A 23,703-nucleotide genomic window follows, 5' to 3' on the forward strand; every position below is an offset into this window, starting at 1 on the left:
CGCATCCAAGGAAGCGTTGATTAAGTAGTCACCAGCCATAGCAATCTGACTCGCGATCTCGGATACCTCCGTAGGCAGGTCTCTATCCTGCAAGACTTTATTCAATGACTCTGACCATGACATCATGGCCTTGGCTACCCACATTGCCGCGAAAGAGGGAGAGAGTGCTGATCCTGACGCTTTAAAAACTGAGCGAGCCAAACTCTCTATGAGCCGATCAGTGGGGTCCTTAATAGAAGAACCACTAGATACAGATAACAAGATTTTCGAGGTCAAGCGTGACACTGGTGGATCCATCACTGGGGATTCCGCCTATTTCTTACAGAGCTCTGGGGCAAACTGATATCTTGCCTCTATCGTCTTCTGACCCGAGAAATCTTATCCGGCCGTTCCCTGTGACGCTGCACTATGTCCTCAAACTCTGGGTGAGTGCCAAACACTCTATGCGGTCGCTAAGCCCGCTTAAAGGATACCTTATGGCCTGAGGCAAAGGTGACGTCATCCTCAACCCCCAGCGTCTGATTAACAGCTTCGATGAGGCTATCAACTGTTTCTCGACACCCCGGGGTATCTAGGTCCAGCGGCTCGTTTGAGTCATAATCTGAACTCTGCCCGCTCCCGACAACTGGTGAAGGAGAGCGTGATGCCGAACTCACGGATGCCGAGGCACCGGATGGGCCGGGAGACGCTGTGTGGGTTCGTTTCCTTTGTGCCTGCCTTGCGAGGTGGAGGACCCCTCTCAGATAAGCGAGCCACTATCCTTGCCCCTATCTAGGGCGTGAAGAGAGTCGATCGCCTTTGTAAGTGATGCCATAGACTGCGATAGTGATAGGGCCCAATCTGGAGGATTTGGATCACTGGGCTCGGTCGGAGTCGCAGGCTTCGCATAATTTATTGCACTGCGCCCACGGAAACGAGGCCCTTCAGGAGATGCATGCAGCGTATAGGAACGTGTGCGTCTTCCCTTTTCCAGCCATACTGTATCCGTCAGGTCTCAATACTGCCCTGCTAGGGGATGTGGGGGTGGGGGAGATCACTCCTCGATTGTCCGTAGCGCGGCCTCTCGCAGTCGGGACCGCACTTACCCGGTCCTGTGTCACCCACACGTGCTGCTTCTCCTCTCCGCTGTGCGCAGTCCTGCTGTGGGCGGGCCGACTGTCCTTTCCCGGTTGCGGCCTACCCTGACGCGAAGCCGGGGGCTCAATTTATCCGGCGCCCGCCCAGGCTCCGGAGGGCGGGCCGCCGGAAGTGACGTCGCACAGGGAGCGCGGGATTTCCGGCCGCGGCCTACCACCGGCCGAAGCCGCGACTGGACTTTTAGTGTCCACCCGCCGCATACCAAGGATGGAGCCGACGTCGGTACCCAGCGTCAGGCACGGTGTCCGTCCCGCCGCCAGGGGGGGGGGGGGAATGGAAGGGGGCCTATGAGGAACTCCAGTCAGTCCGATGCACTTCTGCTGACCGCATGAAGGTAAGGGCTCCGGCCCTCTGGACGCAGCAGGGCCCTCCCAGGCCATCCCATCCATGCCCTCTGGATGCTGACTACTTCCGATCAGGTAGAGGGAAGAGGGGTGATATCCAGGACGGTGCAGGCACCCTAGCTCTGTCCTCCTTCCAGGGCTGAGGAGAAGGACCGTCCGCTGCCTTGCAGCACCGCCGTCTAGCGGTGGTGGAGCAGTGGGGACCGCTCGGACTGTCTTGTGCCTCTGTACAGCCCATGGTTTCCATACCTAGGGATGGTCAGGGCTAAGTCCGGCCTCATGGCCCAGATATGTCCCACGGTGCGGGAAAGGTTACGTGGAGGCGATACTCACACGTGCTCACCCGTTGTTGGTTTGGGGAGATCGGACCCTTTCAATAGAGTCCGTCGCCCGTCTTATCTTCATAGAAAAAAAAAAAAGTCTGGAGAAAACCAGACATATGTGCCTCGAAAGGACACTAAGCATAAAACTGGTTTCTGCCCGCAATCGGGGCGAGGGCGTAAACGGCGGAGGAGCCAACCTTGTGTTGTTTACTTAGTGTGAGCCTCCAGATGGCGGTAGCATAATACCTGTGTCCCCCAATGAGACGAAGGAGAAAAATTAAATCACACTCTCCCTTGCACTGGTAATCCACTGCCTCGGAGTAACCCTCGACTCTGCCCTGTACTTCAAACAGCACATCCAAGCTCTTGCCACCTCCTGTTGCCTCCAGCTCAAAAATATTTCCAGAATCCGTCCTTTGCTCAACCCTCACTCTACCAAAATGCTTGTACATGCCCTAGTCATCTCTCGCCTCGACTACTGCAACATCCTGCTCTGTGGCCTACATTCTAACACTCACGCACCCTTCTAGTCAGTCCTTAACTCTGCTGCCCGACTAATTAATCTCTCTCCTCGCAACACTCTGGCTTACCCTCTTTGCAAATCCCTTCACTGGCTGCCAATTTCCCAGCGTATCCAGTTTAAACTACTAACACTGACCTACAAAGCCATCCAGAACCTTTCTCATCTGTATATTTCCGAACTAATCTCTCAATATCTTTCCTCACGTAATCTCCGGTCCTCCCAAGACCTCCTTCTCTCCTCCACGCTTATTCGCTCCTCACCTAATCACTTCCAAGATTTCTCCCAAATATCCCCCATCCTCTGGAATTCTGTGCCCCAACACGTCCGGTTATCCGCCACATTTGGTTCCTTCAGACAGAACCTGAAAACCCATCTCTTCAAAAAAAAAAAAAAAAAAAAAAAAAAAAAAAAAAGCTTACAAACTGTAATGACCACGCAGCCACCTAAACATCATTGGACTCCTTCCCCATAATCCTGTAGAATGTAAGCCCGCAAGGGCAGGGTCCTCTTCCCTCTGTACCAGTCTGTCATTGTTAGTTTGTCTGCTGTAAGTGTTATTTGTATTTTGATGTAACCCCTTCTCATGTACAGCACCATGGAATTAATGGTGATATATAAATAAATAATAACCTGATAGCTAAACGGCGTTGCGAGAAATAATAAAAAAAAAAAAAAGTCAAATCTCCAAAATTTCAGGTCTTTTGGTCGCTGCAACATTGCATTAAAATGCAATAATAGGCGGTCAAAAGATCGTATCTGCATCAAAATATCATTAAAACGGTCAGATCGGTATGCAAAAAATAAGCCCTCACCCAACCCGAGATCACAAAAAATGGAGACGCTACGGGACTTTAAAAAAAAAAAAAAAAAAATTGTCATTTTCCAACAAAGTCTGGAATTTTTTTTTCACCACTTAGATAAAAAAAGAACCTAGACATGTTTGGTGTTTATGAACTCGTAATGACCTGGAGAATCCTAATGGCAGGTCAGTTTTAGCATTTAGTGAACCTAGCAAAAAAGCCAAAACAAGTGTGGGATTGCATTTTTTATTTTGCAATTTCACCGCACTTGGAATCTTTTTCACGTTTTCTAGTACACGACACGGTAAAACCAATGGGGTCGTTCAAAAGTACAAATAGTCCCGCAAAAAAAATAAGCCCTCACAAGGTCATATTGATGGAAAAATAAAAAAGTTAAAGGGGGCGAAAACCGAAAACGCAAAAAAGAAAATACCTCCGGGGTGAAGGGGTTAAAGTGATTTAAGAAAGGAGTGAGTAAGCCTTTACAAAGTCTCACAACTATTACAAGTGTGTATTTGTATGTACATCGTCATATCTGTAACACCTTAGTGGTAAAAACATTATATAGAACTCACCGATTTCTCGATTTAAGATTTTCTCTTCTCTATTGCCTACAGGCTCAATTACTTTGAGGAACGGTTGAAACAGCCTAAGGTCACACAGACGACGGGTCTCATCGAAGAACTCTTCTCTTTCTGCTTCTTGTGTAACACTAACAAAAATATAAGAGGACTCATCCTGGAGTAAGTGGTGAAGAGGGTACTTCCGGGCCTCTTTAAACAACTCATGCTTAATGATCACAAGCGTAGCCTCACGAAGGCACTCTAATGTCACCATCATTCCATTTGGCAGTAAACAATCCACCAGTATCCTTGGAGGCATTAAGTGGATCCCCCATAGTTCCCCAGAAGAAGGTCTTGGTGGCATGATTGCCAAGCTAGACTGGTTATCTCTCTAGGAGAAAACTATCAACATGTATCCTGCATATGGAACCTGGAAAGAAAAGAAAATATAGAACAAATTAAATAAATCAATTTACAAAGATTCAAACTACAAAAAATGAAAACTATAAAATAAATTTTAAAGTGGTGGTATTCCAAAGTAGAAGGGTCTATTTTTCTATCGCTGATGTCAAAAATTACTTTTAATTTTGACCTTTTGACTAAAGTTTCCAATAAAAAGGAATTCCAGAAAAAAATGTCTAAAAGATGGGCAACCAGAACCCAACTAAAACTACATCATTATGGACAGGATCAATGGACAGGACACTGACCCATACACATTTGTTTTAAATACAGATCTGTGTGCAGATCAGACTTGCACATTAAAATCCATGTGGATCAAATAAAAATGGATGAAGAACGAAAGACATCCTTTTTACCTTGGTTTTCCATCTGTGTTTCATGCACTCAAAAGCTCACACAGTTCTTCCTCATTTAGTTTTAAAATGGTAAAGAAAGAGGGGGGGGAAAAAAAAAAAAAAAAAAAAAAGACCCAGATGTGTGAAAGGATATATTCGGCCGTTCACTCTACTCATCACCGGGATGTCTGTCTGTTATGGGGAAGAACTAGACATTCGGATTATTTATTTTTCCAACTTCCGGTAACCCTGGGTACATTTGGGAAAGATTAGAAATGTTCTATGAAATAGAAATTACTGCAGTTGAGATAAACATTAGTGATAAGTCAATGTGCTGGGATTGATATGTGTGCAAGCTCGGGTCCTAACCTAGTGTCTTCGGCATCCTTAAAAAAATACGTTAGAGTCGACAGCCACAACAGATGATGGAACTGCTAGTTTGTTAGGCATGGGATATGTTTGGTGTGGGGACTTGAACATATTATTGAAACGCGCCAAAGCCACTCAGTTAGCACCAGAGCTTGCACGGATAACACCTTATCGGAGAACGTTCGCTCATCACTATTAATATCATCTCCCGAAATCTTGGTGCCAAGATCTCCATCTGCGGATGCGCCGCCCCCGGCAGCCATTTTCCCGGAGTCCACCGAATAGGAAATCATGGAACTGCGGGGGTTCTGGCCTTTCACAAAATGTTGTTAGAGGCCCCGCAGCACCAGAGACACCCACAGCAGCACAGATAGACACCAGAGTCCTGCAGAGGCGAACCGCACATCCGAATACCCCCTCATCCCGGCCTGCAGCAAAGCTCCACTCTTGCCTCCTCAAGCAGCGACCCTGTGACCCCTCTTCACCGCAGCCACCACCCCTGGTAAGCAATAAGATGCATGGATTATAAAAAGCACCACCATTTTATTAAAAAAAAAAGTTTTTTTTTCCTATTTTTCACCTCAAATTTTGGGGTGTGTCTTATAATCTGCAAAATACTGTATATAAAGTTTCTATTTCATAGAACATTTCTAATCTTTCCCAAATGAAGTTGGGAAAAGAAGTTATCCAGATGTCCATTTCTACTCCACCATGGATGGGCATGCCGATGAGGAGTACAGGGAACGTGACAATAGCTATACTCACAATGTAATATCATGAACCATCAAGTGAATAACATGTTAGCAGGAAAGCAATCACAAGAATTTTCAGGTTTCGAGAGAAATAAGGCTATAAAAGATACTAAATGAATGTCGGTAAACAAGTAAATCCTGTTAGGAAATACCGTACAGCAACCCTGGTGAGCGTTTTCATGTTACTTCTACAATAATCACAAATACTTTCAAAAGATCAGATAAGTTTCCTTTTTCTACCGCTGGCGCAGCCTCATAGGATCAGATATAGTCTTCTTGCTATTTTTTTTCCTTAATAAAAACATGAAAAGTATAATTCTATCACTAAAATAACTGCAGAAAATACAATCTGAATGGTAACAATGTATGACAATGATACGCTTGAATAGCCATGTTCTCATGTTGACACACTTCTCATTATTACTGCCATGGCGAGCAGTAATAGCATCAATAACGGATTTGTCTATGAACAATCAGTGAATTATGACACAAGCATGCTCTTAAAACAAGTAAACAACTGGAGGAAATGCCTGGGAGATTTCAGGGAGTTCCTACAGTCATGTTTAATCCATGAAACAATAAGGCAGAAATCGTGCACACATTCACTGGCTGTAGAGGTCATTGGTGACAGATACAGCAGAAGTACAGTAGAGATTATCTGAAGCAGAAATCTTTTACCTCGGGAGATTAAACTGAAAAAAATATGCAAAGCGCAAATATGCAAAGCTAAGTAGGAGGGATAGAAAGATAGAGGCGATATGCTCACTTTGAGAGGTTGTGTGTGATAGAACCGATATACAGGGCAACGGTCAGCTGCTGGAATAACCACAGGAAACAATTTGTATATAAAAAAAAAAACAAAAAAAAAAAAAACACACACACAACAACAACGAAAAACAGGAACAGTTGATTTCAAATGTGCAGCCGATTCCAAGATCCAAAAACAGGATGGTTAACTGCAAGTGGTTTATTGCCAACGTGTTTCAAAATTTTGCGTTTCCGTGCGGTTGCCATACACGTCAAATCGCAGCATGCGAACGCATCGGAATACAACGCATTGTACCCAGTGTTAAAGATAGGTACACAGGGAAATGCAGGACGCATACAGAAATAGGCGGAGTTTCAGGGAGGAAGAAAGGAGGGAATTAGGCAGCCATCCGCAGCCCTCCTGAACGCAAATATGAACCTAGCCTTACAGTGACTAGAAAATTAGAAGCTGAGAATTTAACTCCTGGCATTTCCATAAAGGAGTGGAAGAACTTGCTGTTTTCCTTGTTCCAAAGAGCAGGTTTAATCGCAGATGGCATTGCTGCTTCAATGAAACAGAGAGAGACACTGCTATTAGAAAATAAAATTCTTCTGGCAGCTGTTTATGTGGACCCGAGTCATCGTATATTGCTGGATGATCAACAGCTTACTAAAGGAAAAAGGAGATTTTTGTGTACTCACCGTAAAATCTCTCTTTCTCTTAGCCTTTAATTGGGGGACACAGAACCGTGGGTGTTATGCTGCTGTCCACTAGGAGGCGACACTATGCATAATCTGAAAAAGATTAACTTTGTCTCCTCCTCTGCAGTATACACCTCTGGACGGCGTCAGCCTTCTCCAGTTTTGTGCAAAAGCATTCGGAGGAATATACCAGGAACATAACCATGCCTGTAACAAGGCTACTATAAACGAGCTCAAACAATATGAGAACCCAACCGTAACAACGGCCCGCAAGGGCAACAGGGTGGGAGCTGTGTCCCCCAATTAAAGGCTAAGAGAAAGATTTTACGGTGAGTACACAAAAATCTCCTTTACTCTGTCGCCTTATTGGGGGACACAGAACCGTGGGACGTCCCAAAGCAGTCCCTGGGCGGGAAGCAGTGGACGAATATTGTGCTGACAGTCCCCTAGACTTGGGGTACTGCCGCCTGCAGGACCCGTCTACCCAGGCTCGCATCCGCTGAGGACTGGGTATGCACTCGGTAGTGTTTTGTAAATGTGTGCAGGCTAGTCCAAGTGGCTGCCTTACACACTTGATGAGCCAAGGCTTGATGCCGAATGGCCCAAGAGGCCCCTACCGCCCGCGTAGAGTGTGCCGTGATACCGGCCGGAAGAGGAGAATTGTTGAGGCGGTAAGCCTCTTGAATGGTGGACTTGATCCACCTAGCAAGGGTGGCTTTGGAAGCCGGTAGGCCCTTGCGAACGCCTTCTGGTAGAAGGAAAAGTGAACCAGACTTCCGGAAAGGAGCAGTCCTAGACACGTAAACACGCAATGCCCTGACAAGGTCAAGCGTATGCAGAGCCTTCTCCACCCTATGAACGGGAGCCGGGCAAAGGGACGGTAGTGAGATTTCCTCATTGAGGTGGAAGCTGGACAACCTTCGGAAGGAAGGATGGGACTGTACGTAGAACCACCTTGTCCTGATGAAAAACCAGGAAGGGTTGTCTGCAGGAAAGAGCTGAAAGTTCAGACACCCTGCGTAGCGAGGTGATCGCCACCAGGAAAACCACTTTCTGTGATAGAAAGCAGAGTGAGACCTCCTTAAGGGGTTCAAAAGGAGGTGACTGTAGTGCTGTCAAGACAAGGTTGAGGTCTCACGTCTCCAACGGACGTTTGTAGGGAGGAACCAATCGGGAAACCCCTTGGAGAAAAGTCTTCACTTGCGGCTTGTTAGCAATACGCCTCTGAAAGAGCACTGAAAGCGCTGACACCTGGCTCTTCAGCGAGCCCAGGGATAGCCCAGCGTCCAGGCCTGACTGAAGGAAACCGAGGACCCTTGGGAGAGAATAGGGGAGTGGGATCTGCCCACGAGATTCGCACCATGTGAAGAATACCTTCCATGTACGATAGTAAATCCTGGCTGAAGTTGCTTTCGAGCCCTGATCATGGTTTTAACGACTTCCGGTGAAAAACCTGCTTGGGTCAAAACCCAGGTCTCAATGGCCACGCCGTCAAATTGAGAGCTCCTGAGTTCTGGTGGAAGAACGGGCCTTGTGACAGAAGGTCGGGACGTGTGGGGAGACGCCAGGGAGCGTCTGCTGTGAGTTGCACGACGTCGGCGTACCATGTACTCCTGGGCCAGTCTGGAGCGATCAGGATGGTGGGAACACCCTCTTGTTTGATCTTCCTCAGGACTCTGGAGATCAGGGGGAGGGGTGGAAAAATGTACAGAAGCTGGAACTGGGTCCAGTCCTGAACCAGGGCATCTGCTCCGAGCGACCGCGGATCGCGCGTCCTGGCCATGAAATTGGGAACCTTGGCATTGAGATGGTATGCCATTAGATCCACGTCCGGGGTGCCCCAACGATGACAGATCTGACAGAAAACTTCGGGATGGAGAGACCACTCCCCCGAGTCCATTCCTTGTCGGCTGAGATAGTCGGCTTCCCAGTTGTCCACACCCGGAATGTGGACCGCAGAGAGTACCGACCTCGCATTCTCCGCCCATTGTAGGATACGTGTTACTTCGGTCATCGCCTGGATGCTGCGGGTGCCGCCTTGATGGTTCACGTATGCCACTGCCGTGGCATTGTCTGACTGTACTCTGATATGAGAGTCTGCTAGCAAGTGATGAAAGGCTTTCAACGCTAGGAAGATGGCCGAAGTTCCAGGATGTTGATGGGCATGGTCGCTTCCATTGGTGACCACCTGCCTTGCGCTCTGTGATGCAGGTGCACCGCGCCCCAACCTATAAGGCTTGCGTCGGTGGTCAAAACCTTCCATTGACCGGAGAGAAAGGATTTTCCCCTTGCAAGCGAGGTTGGCTCGAGCCACCAGTGCAGGGACCTCCTGGTTTTTGCTGATAACCGGAACTCCCTGTCGAGGGAGAACGGATTCCTGTCCCAGGACTTGAGGATGTCCAGTTGAAGGGGTCTGAGGTGAAACTGGGCAAACGGTACCACCTCCATTGCTGCTGCCATCCTGACAAGTACTCTCATGGCATACCGGAGAGATCTGGGGGACTTGCAGTGGAGTGTGTGAACTCCCAGACGGAGAGCCAGTGCCTTGTCTCTGGGGAGAATCACCAGGCCCTTGGAGGTGTCGAATAACATCCCCAGGAAGGTCAGAGACTGACTCGGGGTAATCGAGGACTTCTGTAAATTGACTAGCCATCCCAGGCGCCTCAGTGTCGATCGTGATCGAGACGTTGACCTCGCAGTTCTTGAGGGTGGGGGCCTTGATGAGGTGGTCCTCCAGGTATGGAACAACTACTATGCCTCTGGAGTACAGAACGTCCATGGTAGCTGCCATGACCTTTGTAAATGTTCTGGGAGCCGTGGCGAGACCGAACGACAGGGCCACAAACTGGTAATGGTCTTGGTCGATTGCGAATCTGAGGAAGCTCTGATGGGTGGGAGCAATCGGTATATGCAGGTATGCGTCCTGTATGTCTATGGAGGTGAGATATTCTCCTTTTTCCATGGACGCAACGATTGACCGGAGGGATTCCATGCGAAAGTGACGAACTCGAACATACTTGTTGAGTTGCTTGAGGTCTAGTATGGGTCGGACGCTGCCTCCCTTCTTAGGCACCACGAACAGGTTGGAGTAGAACCCTCGGAAGCGCTCTTCTGCTGGGACCGGCACTATGACTCCCGCTTGACGGAAGGCCTGAGCTTTGAGCGTGGATTTTGGAGGGACAGAGGGAAAAAACCTGTGCGGTGGGCTGGTAGGAAACTCGATTTTGTATCCTGAAGACACTATTTCCTTGACCCACTTGTCGTCTGTAATAGGCAGCCAGACCTGCTGAAAGAGTAGCAGTCGTCCGCCCACAAGTGGGGTGTCTTCCGGAGGGCATGAGTCAAGATGAGGGAAAAGTCTGAGGTTTTCCTCCTTTAGATTTCGCTTGGCTTGCCTTTGACTGTCAGTTCCTGTCCGGCCTCTGTGCCGCACGTGTGTTGTCCCTGCGGGGGGAACGATTACGGTTTTGTGCTGGGCGTGAGACGGACCAGCCTGAAGAATTCCGAAAGGATCGGAAACGAGATTGATTACGTCTTTTAAACGTGCGTTTTGGTCTTAGTTGAGGGAGGGAAGTACTTTTGCCCCCGGTAGCATTGGATATCATTGTATCCAGCTTCTCACCGAAAAGACGGCCACTGAAGTACGGAAGATTTGTTAGGGACTTTTTTGAGGCCGCATCCGCTTTCCATTCTCTTAGCCAGAGAATATGACGGATTGTGATGGCGTTTGATGCTATTGCCGCTACCCCTCTTGCAGAGTCCAACGCTGCATGGACAATGTAATCTGCCACTACTGCAATTTGCACCGCCTGGTCCGCCAGCTGAGGATTTGAGGCTTGAAGGCACTTTTGCAAGAGATCAGCCCAGGCCATGATGGCCTTGGCTGCCCAAACTGTAGCAAAAGCGGGAGCCAGAGAGGTACCTGCCGCTTCAAAGATTGAACGAGCCATGCGTTCAACCTGTCTGTCTGTTGTGTTCTTGAGGGTTGAACTGTCCGGCAGCGAGAGAAGCATTTGTGCTGCTAGTCTAGAGACTGGAGGGTCCACTTCAGGCGGATCTGTCCAATCCTTGGTGTCTTTTTGTGGGAAGGGGTACTTTGCTTCCAAATACTTGCGATTGGCGAATTTTTTCTCAGGCTGCGAAAAATGCTTAGAAAGGATTTTTTTGAAATTCCGGGTGATTAGGGAAGACCTTCGATGGTTTCTGAACACTTTCAAAGGAAATCTTGTGTTCTGGTGCATCCGGGGTTGGATCTGAAATGTCCAGCACCCGAAGGATGGAAGAGACGATATCCTCAACTATCGCAGTATTGCTATGGGGACAAGGGAGCAGATTCGTCTCTGATTCGTTATCCGAGTTGGAATCACATATGCCCTCTGAGTCTTGCGCATCGCTAAGGAGCTCCCTAGCGGGCGAACTAGAGCGGAGGTTTTCCCTGGTCTGGGATTGTTGTGGAAATCCGCATTGTCTTTCCCTATCAGGGGACAGCCTCGGTGACCTGGAGCCACGGTCTCCCCCGGAGGGGGAAGACCTATTGCTATGTGAGGACGCAGATGAACGCGACCTGTGGGTCCGCTTACGCCTCGAACTGTCGGAAGCGCCCTGTACGTGAGACCGGACGTTCCTTTGCTGGGTAACTTTCATAGCCGAGACATGACCCTGCAGAGCCTGCAGTAATGTGGAGATCAGGTTGTCTATAGACTGTGACATCTGAGTTGCCCATTCTGGCGCAGCAGCGGTCGCAGAAGCGTTGGTAGGGACTTCTTGGGGTTCTGCTCCGGTTTTTTGGGTACAGTCCCAGCAGTGCGGGTACGTGCTGCCGCTGGGGAGAGTGACCTTGCAGGCTGTGCAGACTGCATAAAAGCAGTCTTGCCTGGTTCTTTTCTTTGAGCCCGACCTAGTACCTAGGCTGATTAGTGGAGGCCCTACAGGGGGTATCTACGCAGAGGAAAGGAGTAGGAGAGCGCTATAGGAATTCACAGCTGAGTACCAGAACCCAGATGTGATCTTACCCCACCGGTGATCCCCTTAGGTCCAGCGCTGATAAGTCCCACGTCCTGTGCCCCCCCAGAGACTGCTGTGCTGCCTTCCTTCAGGTGCAGCAAGATGGCCACCGGATTCTGAGGTGGAGAGGGAAGGGGGCGGAGAGCTGGAAAAGGGCGCACTGAGCTATGTAAAAGCGCGCCCTTCCTGCCTCGATCCGCCCCTTCAGACACTGCAGTGTCATTTTCGTCATCCGGGGGGCGGGGAAGAGGCGGCGGCTTCGGCTAGGCCGAAGCCGCGGTCTAAATTAGAGGCCTGATGCCCAGGAGGGCTCCAGATCGGCGCGGTAGTCCGGGAGGGGGTCGGATTTGCACCGGTCCCCCCCGGAATGGGCGACTGGCTAGCGGTGGGGGCAGCAGGGCTAGCGGTACCTGTGTGGGGGGTCCCTGGAGCACCATGGAGCCACTGCTGCTGCAGAGGCAGGGGCGCAGAAAGCCCTGTCTCTGCTGTGCCACGTCTGCCTGCACCCTCCCCCGGCCCCAGCAGGATCCCACAGCTGGTCTGGGGTCCCTGGTGCAGAATGCTGTATGTACTCCGACCCTACCTGCGGCGTCTCAACCTAATGCCCCCTGCGGGGGATTAGGGAGGGTGCGTCTGTCACCGTCAGGGGGTCTTCATCCTTGCCTCAACCTCAACCCAGACCCTGAAGGGGGTTGGGGAAGGAGGGGGGGGGGGGTCTCAACTTCAGACCAGTACCCGAGGGACTGGGGAAGGAGCGACATGGGGAACCGCCATCTCCACTTCAACTGGGCACCCCTAAAAAGGGGGCCAAGGAAGGAGCCATGCCGGGAGTCTCGCTGGAGACCCACTTTTCTTCATCTGTTCCGACGAAAGGAAAAAAAGAAAAATGTGTGCCTCCTTGCGACACTAAGCAAAAACTGGAGAAGGCTGACGCCGTCCAGGGGTGTATACTGCAGAGGAGGAGACAAAGTTAATTTTTTTCAGATTATGCATAGTGTCGCCTCCTAGTGGACAGCAGCATAACACCCACGGTTCTGTGTCCCCCAATAAGGCTACAGAGTAAGAGGCTCTGATGTAGCAGTTAGGATGAGTGGGCTACAGGGCTGGCAAGAGAAAGAGGACTCGGGTCCTGCCAGTGCTACTGCTACCATATCTTCAGCCTCATCAGAGGAGTTTAATTTTGAAAAGTATTTGGACGACATGGAGCAGGCAAAGCGTTGCCGAAGGCAAAAAAATTCCACTCCCATAGCAAACAGATTGACCATATGTCAGCAAATTTTTTCACTTGCTCTCAAAGAAGTTGAAGACTTCAACTGTTCATCAAAACAGACTCTCCATTAGGCAATTCCTTTATACCCTGAAATTGTTAAAAGATGTTGCCCGTGTGGTTACCGCTTTGCCAGCAACCCAAGTTAGTGTAGAGAGGTTTTTCTCTGGCCTTAAAATTATTATATTAGATTTGAGGAAGGATCTGATGGAGGCGATGCTATTTCTCAGAACAAATTCATAGATTGCACAAATGTTATTCAGTATTTTTTTTGTTGAAAACTGTTTTCACCACTTACTGCATAGCGTATTGCATATCTACAATATATTAAAGATTTTTGTGTTCTAAAGTTGTGTTCCAATAAACATATATTATGATATATATACAGTTGTGGCCAAAAGTATTGACACCCCTGCGATTCTGTCAGATAATACTCAGTTTCTTCCTGAAAATGATTGCAAACACAAATTCTTTGGTATTATTATCTTCATTTAATTTGTCTTAAATGAAAAAAAAAAAAAAAAACACAAAAAGAATTGTCCTGAAGCCAAATTGGATATAATTCCACACCAAACATAAAAAAGAGGGTGGACAAAAGTATTGGCACTGTTCGAAAAATCATGTGATGCTTCTCTAATTTGTGTAATTAACAGCACCTGTAACTTACCTGTGGCACCTAACAGGTGTTGGCAATAACTAAATCACACTTGCAGCCAGTTGACATGGATTAAAGTTGCCTCAACCTCTGTCCTGTGTCCTTGTGTGTACCACATTGAGCATGGAGAAAAGAAAAAAAGACCAAAGAACTGTCTGAGGACTTGAGAAACCAAATTGTGAGGAAGCATGAGCAATCTCAAGGCTACAAGTCCATCTCCAAAGACCAGAATGTTCCTATGTCTACCGTGCGCAGTGTCATCAAGAAGTTTAAAGCCCATGGCACTGTGGCTAACCTCCCTAGATGTGGACGGAAAAGAAAAATTGACAAGAGATTTCAACGCAAGATTGTGCGGATGTTGGATAAAGAACCTCGACTAACATCCAAACAAGTTCAAGCTGCCCTGCAGTCTGAGGGTACAACAGTGTCAACCCGTACTATCCGTCGGCGTCTGAATGAGAAGGGACTGTATGGTAGGAGACCCAGGAAGACCCCACTTCTTACCCCGAGACATAAAAAAGCCAGGCTGGAGTTTGCCAAAACTTACCTGAAAAAGCCTAAAACGTTTTGGAAGAATGTTCTCTGGTCAGATGAGACAAAAGTAGAGCTTTTGGAGCAAAGGCATCAACATAGAGTTTACAGGACCTAAAAAGAGGCATTCAAAGAAAAGAACATGGTCCCTACAGTCAAACATGGCGGAGGTTCCCTGATGTTTTGGGGTTGCTTTGCTGCCTCTGTCACTGGACTGCTTGACAGTGTGCATGATTTTATGAAGTCTGAAGACTACCAACAAATTTTGCAGCATAATGTAGGGCCCAGTGTGAGAAAGCTGGGTCTCCCTCAGAGGTCATGGGTCTTCCAGCAGGACAATGACCCAAAACACACTTCAAAAAGCACTAGAAAATGGTTTCAGAGAAAGTACAGGAGACTTCTAAGGTGGCCAGCAATGAGTCCAGACCTGAATCCCATAGAACACCTGTGGAGAGATCTAAAAATGACAGTTTGGAGAAGGCACCCTTCAAATATCAGGGACCTGGAGCAGTTTGCCAAAGAAGAATGGTTTAAAATTCCAGCAGAGCATTGTAAGAAACTCATTGATGGTTACCGGAAGCGGTTGGTCGCAGTTATTTTGGCTAAAGGTTGTGCAACCAAGTATTAGGCTGAGAGTGCCAATACTTTTGTCTGGCCCATTTTTGGAGTTTTGTGTGAAATGATCAATGTTTTGCTTTTTGCTTCATCCTCTTTTGTGTTTTTTCATTTAAGACAAATTAAATGAAGATAATACCAAAGAATTTGTGTTTGCAATCAATTTCAGGAAGAAACTGAGTATTATCTGACAAAATTGCAGGGATGTCAATACTTTTGGCCACAACTGTGTGTATGTGTATATATATTTGGTTTTTTTTCTTATAGATTATAAGCTTGCGAGCAGGGCCCTCATTCCTCTTGGTATCTGTTATGATCTATGTGATTATTGTTATGCTGTAATGTCTATCCCCTCTGAAATGTAAAGTGCTGAGGAATGTCGGCTGTATAGAAATAAAATTTATTATTATATTTAAATAGGTTGATTATTGTATCATAATGGGGATTAAAAGCCTGATGTTACTATTTTACTACAGTAAATGTATCACTTATACATGAGCCATGTATGAGGGAGTCGGAGTCAAAGAAATTGAGGAGTTGGGAGGTTTGGTTTACAGAATCCACAGGGTGGGGGAAAGAGCACATGTACTGTCAGTATCACATGTATGAAAAAGCCCCACATATTGTTTTCCAATAACCTTTGTGCTTATTTCAAGTGAAACAGAATAGAAAAAAAAAAAAAAGTGAATCAGTGAATGTGCACATACCAGTGAGTGAAAAAAATAATCACAAGGAATCCATATGCCTACAAAGCCATACTACTACTTTCGTATGTAAAAAGTTTTTTTTATTTTTTTTGTTAAAAACAGAAAATCCCCAAATCGCAAAGGTTTAAAATAAAGACAAAAAAAACTCATGCTAATATTAGGCTATGTTCACACTTTGCATTTTGTGTTTAAATGCAAACTTTAAGCTGTGTTTTAAGGCCCCGTCACACACAGCGAGATCACTTGCGAGATCGCTGATTTTGTGACGCATCAGCGATCTCACCAGCGATATCGCTGTGTGGCACGCATCAGCGACCAGCCCCCCCCGCCCCCTATCACTGATCATGCAGGAATGTCCTGGGCCGTTTTTTGATCGCTGGTCTCCCGCTGGCCAGCACGCATCGCTGTGTGTGGCAGCGGGAGAGAAACGATCAGCGAGCTCCCAGCGCTGTAAGCAGACGCTGGTCGCGTCGCTTAGTTACCCGCTGTGTACCTTGGATACCTGCGTGCTTGTGCTGGGAGCTGGTATCCAAGGTACACAGCGGGTAACTAAGTGCCGCTCGCTTAGTTATCCGATATTTACCTTGGATACCAGCGTCCTCGATGGTCCTGATAACTTGTGAAATCTGCCTGTTTGGCAGCTCACCTGCGATCATGTAGCGAGGCACCAGCAATCCTGACAAGGTCGTATCGTTGTCGGGATTGCTGGTGCATCATTATGTGTGACGGGGCCTTTACAGTACCAGCAAAAGCTATGAGATTTCAGAAATCTCATGCACACACATTGATTTTTTTTTCCCACTGATCGATTTGGAAAACTGTTGCGTTTTTGAAAACTGCGGCATGTCACGTCTTTCAGCGTTTTTTCACCAATAGAAAGAAATGAGCAAGTGCAACAACACAGCAAAAAAAATGCAGGTATCAGGTTTTGGTGCAAAAACCTTAAGGAAGTTGCATCAATATTTTTTGGAGGGCACTAAACTTTATCAGCATGAACAAGAGACAAGAAAAATGCAGCAAAAGACGCAGAAAAACCTACTTTTTGTAAGCAGCGTCTTTCCTGCCAAGAGAACAGGTTTGGCCTGCAGAAAAAAAAAACAAAAACGTGTCAACATAGAGAGACTGGCTGGGGATCTGTAAGGGTGTGCGCACATGCTGCGGATTCTGCTGTGGTTCCGCAGCGGATTTGGCCCTGCGGATCTGCAGCAGTTTCTGCTGCGGTGTACAGTGCCATTATTCCCTATGGGAAATCGAAACCGCAGTGCAGACGCTGTGGAATTTTCCACGCGGATTTTCTGCGGTTTCTAAACCGCAGAAAGAATTGACATGTCAATTCTTTCTGCGGATTCCGCAGCGGTTTACCATCTCCTCCATTGTGGAGATGGTAAAACCAGAGGGCAAAACCGCAGGATAATCCGCAGGTCTTTTGACCTGCGGATTTTGAAAATCCGCGCAGATCAATCCACAGCAGATTCCGCAGCGTGTGCACACAGCCTGAGGCTATTTCCTGCTGTGGCAATTACTACACGTAACCATTGGAAGAAATCCCTGCACCTTTTTTGCTGATGTTTTTGAAAGTGGACTTAATAGCCAAGAACCAACATATTATAAGTCCCATGTTGGAAAAGCTCTGGGTATTGCATTATGGATCCATACAATATGGCTCTGTGATAACATAATATCCAACAACTATAAAGGCATTTCCCAGGATGGAAATGCCATCCTAAGTTGAGCACAGGACCAGAAGCAAAGCTGTGAGCCCCCAGGGAGAAATGGCTACCGGCAAATAGGGGCATCTGAGCTAATATAGCCAGAGCAGTAAGTTATGTAACTTAATTTCATAAATCTCTGTTAGCTATAATACAACATTAGCACAAAAAAAGAGCGCAAGAGGAAGAAAAAGAGAATGGAAATGATCCATCTGTTCTGGATGACACCTGGTTTGAGCCTGGGGAGAGTAAATAAATGAATGATGAGAAATAAACATAAATCAAGCTAGCAAAATACTACATAGGTAACAGTATGTAACAACATGTGTCACAAAAATAATAAAACCAATGACAAAAATCCAAAGACATTTAACTATAACACCAAAACAACCAGTTGGGAAAATTAGAAAACTAATAACATGACATGAACATGTAACACTACAGGTTGGGGGAAGGGACTAATCCTTTGTGTTGGAAAAAGTCAAACATTCTAATATCTTGGGAGATAATACTGCTGTGTGAGCAGAAACCATGAATGGCATATCCTCAGTCCCTCTGCTTCCTCTCTCACAGGAAAACGGTCAGGAAAATGTTTTACCTACAGCAGTAGGGGACAAAAACACCAGAGAGAAGTGAAAATGGCCCCCTTACTAGTGATGAGTGAGTATACTCTTTGCCCGGGTTTTCCCGAGAATGCTCGGGTGTCCTCTAAGTATTTTGGCGTGCTCGGAGACTTAGTTTTCGTCATCTCAGCTGCATGATTTGTGACTTGTAGACAGACTGATTACATGTGGGAATTCACTAAGACCTGTTTCACACATCCGTTTTTTCCCCTCAGTCAAAATCCGCCAAATTTTAAAAAAAACGGATCCGCCAAAAAAGGGGCGGATCCGTTTTTTCCCCCATAGACTTAGATTATTGTCGGATTTTGACTGAAGGTCGTCTGTCCCACCCGGTTTTTTACGGATCCGCCAAGATTTTAGCTGCTCCCGGGCGGATGAAACTGTCCCTGCAACGGTTTTTTGCTTTGACGGTCTGCTAATTTCAGCATTAACCCATAAATGCCGCTCCAGGAACCGATAAATCTCTCTCTCTTCCAACTCACCCGTCCCTCCCGCGATATTGCGCTACTTCAGCTCCCGCAATATCCCGATCGCGCTACTCCACCTCCCACGACGTCCCTCTTCCGGTCGCGCTCCACCTCACGCCATCTACATGCAATTCGCGACCGCCGCGGTCGCTTTAAATTTGGCTGCATCGCTTCTCCCACGGATCCTTCATCCTACGTGCTCCGCTGACATCCGTCTGTCTCGGATCCGCTGGTTTCAACCTTTGGCGGATTTCAACTGACCGCCGATGACGGTGGTATGAAACAGGCCTAACAAACAGACATTCCTCAAATCATGTATTCAAGCAGTCCAGCAGTCACAAATCATGCATCTGAGATTACGAAAACTAAATCTTCGAGCATGCCGAGACCACCCGAGCATGCTTGGAAATTCCGAGCAACAAGTATACTCGCTCATCACTACCCCCTTACATGTAAGCCTTCGTTCCCAGTCTGCTTTCTCAGTGCACAACGGAAGGAAAGTCAGTCCTATAATATGACATTTTAATAAAGCTCTAGCGGTGTTTAAGGAGTATTCTCAGGTTTGGATAGGGAATAATTTACGACTACTTTGTGGTTGATTTATCTGCCTGGAGGACAGTAGTAAGGGGACTTAAGGCCCCGTCACACACAGTGAGATTGCCGATTTTGTGACGCCACAGTGATCTCGCTAGTCATCTCGCTGTGTGTGGCACGTATCAGCGACCGACCCCCCGCCGGATATCACTGCTTGTGCAGCATCATCGTGGGCCGTTTTTTCATCGTTGGTCTCCCGCTGGCCAGCGCGCATCGCTGCGTGTGGCAGTAGGAGAGCAACGATCGACGCTGGGAGCTGGTATCCAACGTAACCATCGGGTAACTAAGAGCCGCACGGCTCTTAGATACCCGCTGTTTACATTGGATACCAGCTTGCTCGCTGGTGGGTCTGTCTATGTGACAGCTCACCAGCGATCAGCTAACTATGTCCCAGTGATCCCATCCAAGTCGGATCGCTGGGACATTGATGCGTGTAACGGGGCCTTTAGAGGGCTTGGGCAGTTTCAATTCTATTCCTCCAACATCATCCAGGAAACTAAAAAGCCACTATACACAACTGGAAGTTTACACTTAGGCTAGGTTCACATTGCGTTAGGGGATCCGTTTAACGGATCCGTTAAAAGGATGCGCTAACGTTGATATCAATTTTGACATCTTTTGTGACCTTGTGCTAACGGTATGTGTTAACGTTAGGTAGTGCTCAGGTACCATGCTCTACCTAGTGTTAGCCCATACAGTTCCTATGCACAGGGAACGGGTCCGTTCGCTGTGCGTTACTGACCGCATCCAAAAACGCTGCAAGCAGAGTTCGAGGGTGCGTCATGCTGGAGAGACCTGGTTTTGATGTGGGGCTCCCTGATCTATATGTTGGCAGTGTGATATCAGTGGCTCAAAGTTACTTAACACTTTCATTAATGCCTTGTGGTGCCAATTTTTGTGCCAGTTTTATAATTTTTGTAGCTGTTTAAGAGTATTCATAGCAAGGCACCTCGCTGCACTGTGTAATTGTGATGCTTTTTTTTTTGTTGTTAAACTTATAACAGAAAAGAAAAAAATTACTGAATATGAAACTGGACATAAGAAACCAACTACAGCCTCGTTGTGCAGCGAGTGTTGTACTCATCAGCACTGATATACAGTGCCTACAAGTAGTATTCAACCCCCTGCAGATTTAGCAGGTTTGATAAGATGCAAATTAGTTAGAGCCTTCAAACTTCACACAAGAGCAGGATTTATTAACAGATGCATAAATCTTACAAACCAAAAAGTTATGTTGCTCAGTTAAATTTTAATAAATTTTAAACATAAAAGTGTGGGTCAATTATTATTCAACCCCTAGGTTTAATATTTTGTGGAATAACCCTTGTTTGCAATTACAGCTAATAATCGTCTTTTATAAGACCTGATCAGGCCGGCACAGGTCTCTGGAGTTATCTTGGCCCACTCCTCCATGCAGATCTTCTCCAAGTTATCTAGGTTCTTTGGGTGTCTCATGTGGACTTTAATCTTGAGCTCCTTCCACAAGTTTTCAATTGGGTTAAGGTCAGGAGACTGACTAGGCCACTCCAACACCTTGATTTTTTGCCTCTTGAACCAGGCCTTGGTTTTCTTGGCTGTGTGCTTTGGGTCGTTGTCTTGTTGGAAGATGAAATGACGACCCATCTAAAGATCCTTGATGGAGGAGCGGAGGTTCTTGGCCAAAATCTCCAGGTAGGCCGTGCTATCCATATTCCCATGGATGCGGACCAGATGGCCAGTCCCCTTGGCTGAGAAACAGCCCCACAGCGTGATGCTGCCACCACCATGCTTGACTGTAGGGATGGTATTGTTGGGGTCGTATGCAGTGCCATCCAGTCTCCAAACGTCACGTATGTGGTTGGCACCAAAGATCTCGATCTTGGTCTCATCAGACCAGAGAACCTTGAACCAGTCTGTCTCAGAGTCCTCCAAGTGATCATGAGCAAACTGTAGACGAGCCTTGACATGACGCTTTGAAAGTAAAGGTACCTTACGGGCTCGTCTGGAACGGAGACCATTGCGGTGGAGTACGTTACTTATGGTATTGACTGAAACCAATGTCCCCACTGCCATGAGATCTTCCCGGAGCTCCTTCCTTGTTGTCCTTGGGTTAGCCTTGACTCTTCGGACAAGCCTGGCCTCGGCACGGGAGGAAACTTTCAAAGGCTGTCCAGGCCGTGGAAGGCTAACAGTAGTTCCATAAGCCTTCCACTTCCGGATGATGCTCCCAACAGTGGAGACAGGTAGGCCCAACTCCTTGGAAAGGGTTTTGTACCCCTTGCCAGCCTTGTGACCCTCCACGATCTTGTCTCTGATGGCCTTGGAATGCTCCTTTGTCTTTCCCATGTTGACCATGTATGAGTGCTGTTCACAAGTTTGGGGAGGGTCTTAAATAGTCAGAAAAGGCTGGAAAAAGAGATAATTAATCCAAACATGTGAAGCTCATTGTTCTTTGTGCCTGAAATACTTCTTAATACTTTAGGGGAACCAAACAGAATTCTGGTGGTTTGAGGGGTTGAATAATAAATGACCCTCTGAATAAACTTTTCACAATTTAAAAAAAAATTAAACAAAGAAATAACATTCTTTTTTGCTGCAGTGCATTTCACACTTCCAGGCTGATCTACAGTCCAAATGTCACAATGCCAAGTTAATTCCGAATGTGTAAACCTGCTAAATCTGCAGGGGGTTGAATACTACTTGTAGGCACTGTGTGTATGTGTATATATATATATATATATATATATATATATATATATACACACACACACACACACACACACACGTGTGACTGAGAATGGCTTCAAAAGGAGAAGCTGAAGCGTTGCATGTACCGGGGGAATAAAATCCATTCTATAAGCACACACACATATCTGCACCAGCGCTGTGCAGTCGGTAAGCCAAGGTTCAAATTCAGATTATTTTCCAAACACACCTTAATAAAGTAACAAAAATGAGAAGTAAATTTACTGTAGAAGTTACACCAATATTTAACTTTAAGCTTCTACCGACGCAAACGTCACAGAAAACGAGATCAGACTCCACAGCCCTAAAAACAAAAAGATCTGACCCAAGAAATCTGTGAGCAACAAAGCAGCTGTGTGCCAAGGAGGAGAAATCAGCACAGTGACAGCCAGAGGAGGTCTCATCTAGGACCGAGCACCGGACCCCAAGCACTTGTCACCGGGGCCATCGGGAGTTCTTATTGGAGTTAGTGCTCCGTGACAAGCAGATCTCTGAGGCGGGCAGGAGAACGCAGAGATGAGCGGCTGTGACCGCAGACACCTCAGGGCTACCGGCTGCTGAGGAGCCACAGGAGAGGCTGCTCCGCGCTGGAGTCAGTGTCACCTGGAGCCGGCACTCTCCGGCTGTGAGGACGTCGCCGCCTCTGGCCGCACCAAACTGTCACCAGCTCCCACCGCCATACTGATAGCTGACATCTCGCTCCTGTCACCCGTTCCCCTAAGCGCCTACCTTCAGACTCCGGGCTCCAGTTACATCCAGCGACCTTACCGAGCTGTGCGCTTCTCCATCCTCCCCCGGTGGGGGTCACTCGGACATGCGGAGAACCTCGGCCTCTGAGTGTCACCCGTCCGGTTCTCACTCCTGCTTCCACCACACTCGTCTCGTTTTGTTATTTTTTCCTCCTCCTCCTCCTCCTCTGCCGCTCCGTTTCCGCTCCCGCTTCCGGCATCCGGTGACGTCACTCTCCACCTCACACGTTGGGGCTCCGTAGTTTTTTCTCTTCAAAATCGTTGATACTTTATTTAGAAATTCCTTTTGACAAAGCTTAGTGTACTTATCGGTAGTGTGTCTGCGATAGAGTGTGCGATAGTGTGTCTGTGCGATAGTGTGTCTGTGTAATAGTGTGTCTGTAATAGTGTGTCTGTGCGATAGTATGTCTGCGATAGTGTGTCTGTGCGATAGTGTGTCTGGGTAATAGTGTGACTAATAGTGTGTAATAGTGTGTCTGTGCGATAGTGTGTCTGTGCGATAATGTGTCTGTGTAATAGTGTGTCTGTGCGATAGTGTGTCTGTGTAATAGTGTGTCTGTGTGATAGTGTGTCTGTAATAGTGTGTCTGTGCGCTAGTGTGTCTGTGTAATAGTGTGTCTGTGTAATAGTGTGTCTGTGTAATAGTGTGTCTGCGATAATGTGTCTGCGATAGAGTGTGAGATAGTGTGTCTGTGTAATAGTGTGTAATAGTGTGACTGCGATAATGTGTCTGTGCGATAGTGTGTCTGTGTGATAGTGTGTCTGTGCGATAGTGTGTCTGTGCGATAATGTGTCTGTAATAGTGTGTCTGTGCGATAGTGTGTCTGTGCGATAGTGTGTCTGTGTAATAGTGTGTCTGTGTGATAGTGTGTCTGTAATAGTGTGTGATAGTGTGTCTGTAATAGTGTGTCTGTGTGATAGTGTGTCTGTGCGATAGTGTGACTAATAGTGTGTGTGCGATAGTGTGTCTGTTTAATAGTGTGTCTGTAATAGTGTGTCTG

General features: G+C 47.2%; 1 protein-coding gene across 5 annotated transcripts in view; it reads right to left on the reverse strand.

Moving 5' to 3' along the window:
- Nucleotides 1–22,918, reverse strand: part of PIK3CA (phosphatidylinositol-4,5-bisphosphate 3-kinase catalytic subunit alpha) — a 112,049-nt gene extending 89,131 nt beyond the window's left edge. Inside the window, exons 1-3 of one of the 5 annotated variants that reach the window (XM_073578802.1) lie at nt 22,722–22,917; nt 16,876–16,918; nt 3,703–4,120 (exon numbers count right to left, since the gene is read on the reverse strand). In XM_073578802.1, coding sequence (XP_073434903.1) covers nt 3,703–4,054 — 352 coding nt within the window. In that variant the 5' untranslated portion in view covers nt 4,055–4,120; nt 16,876–16,918; nt 22,722–22,917. Of the gene's footprint in view, nt 1–3,702; nt 4,121–16,875; nt 16,919–22,682 lie in introns of all 5 variants that reach the window. The other 4 variants (XM_073578801.1, XM_073578804.1, XM_073578803.1 and 1 more) reach the window with 4 other exon arrangements.
- Between the last annotated feature and the right edge of the window lie 785 nt (nt 22,919–23,703).

This window comes from Dendrobates tinctorius, unplaced genomic scaffold (assembly GCF_039654945.1).
Source record: "Dendrobates tinctorius isolate UK_male_01 unplaced genomic scaffold, ASM3965494v1 ptg000060l, whole genome shotgun sequence".
Classification (NCBI taxonomy): domain Eukaryota; kingdom Metazoa; phylum Chordata; class Amphibia; order Anura; family Dendrobatidae; genus Dendrobates; species Dendrobates tinctorius.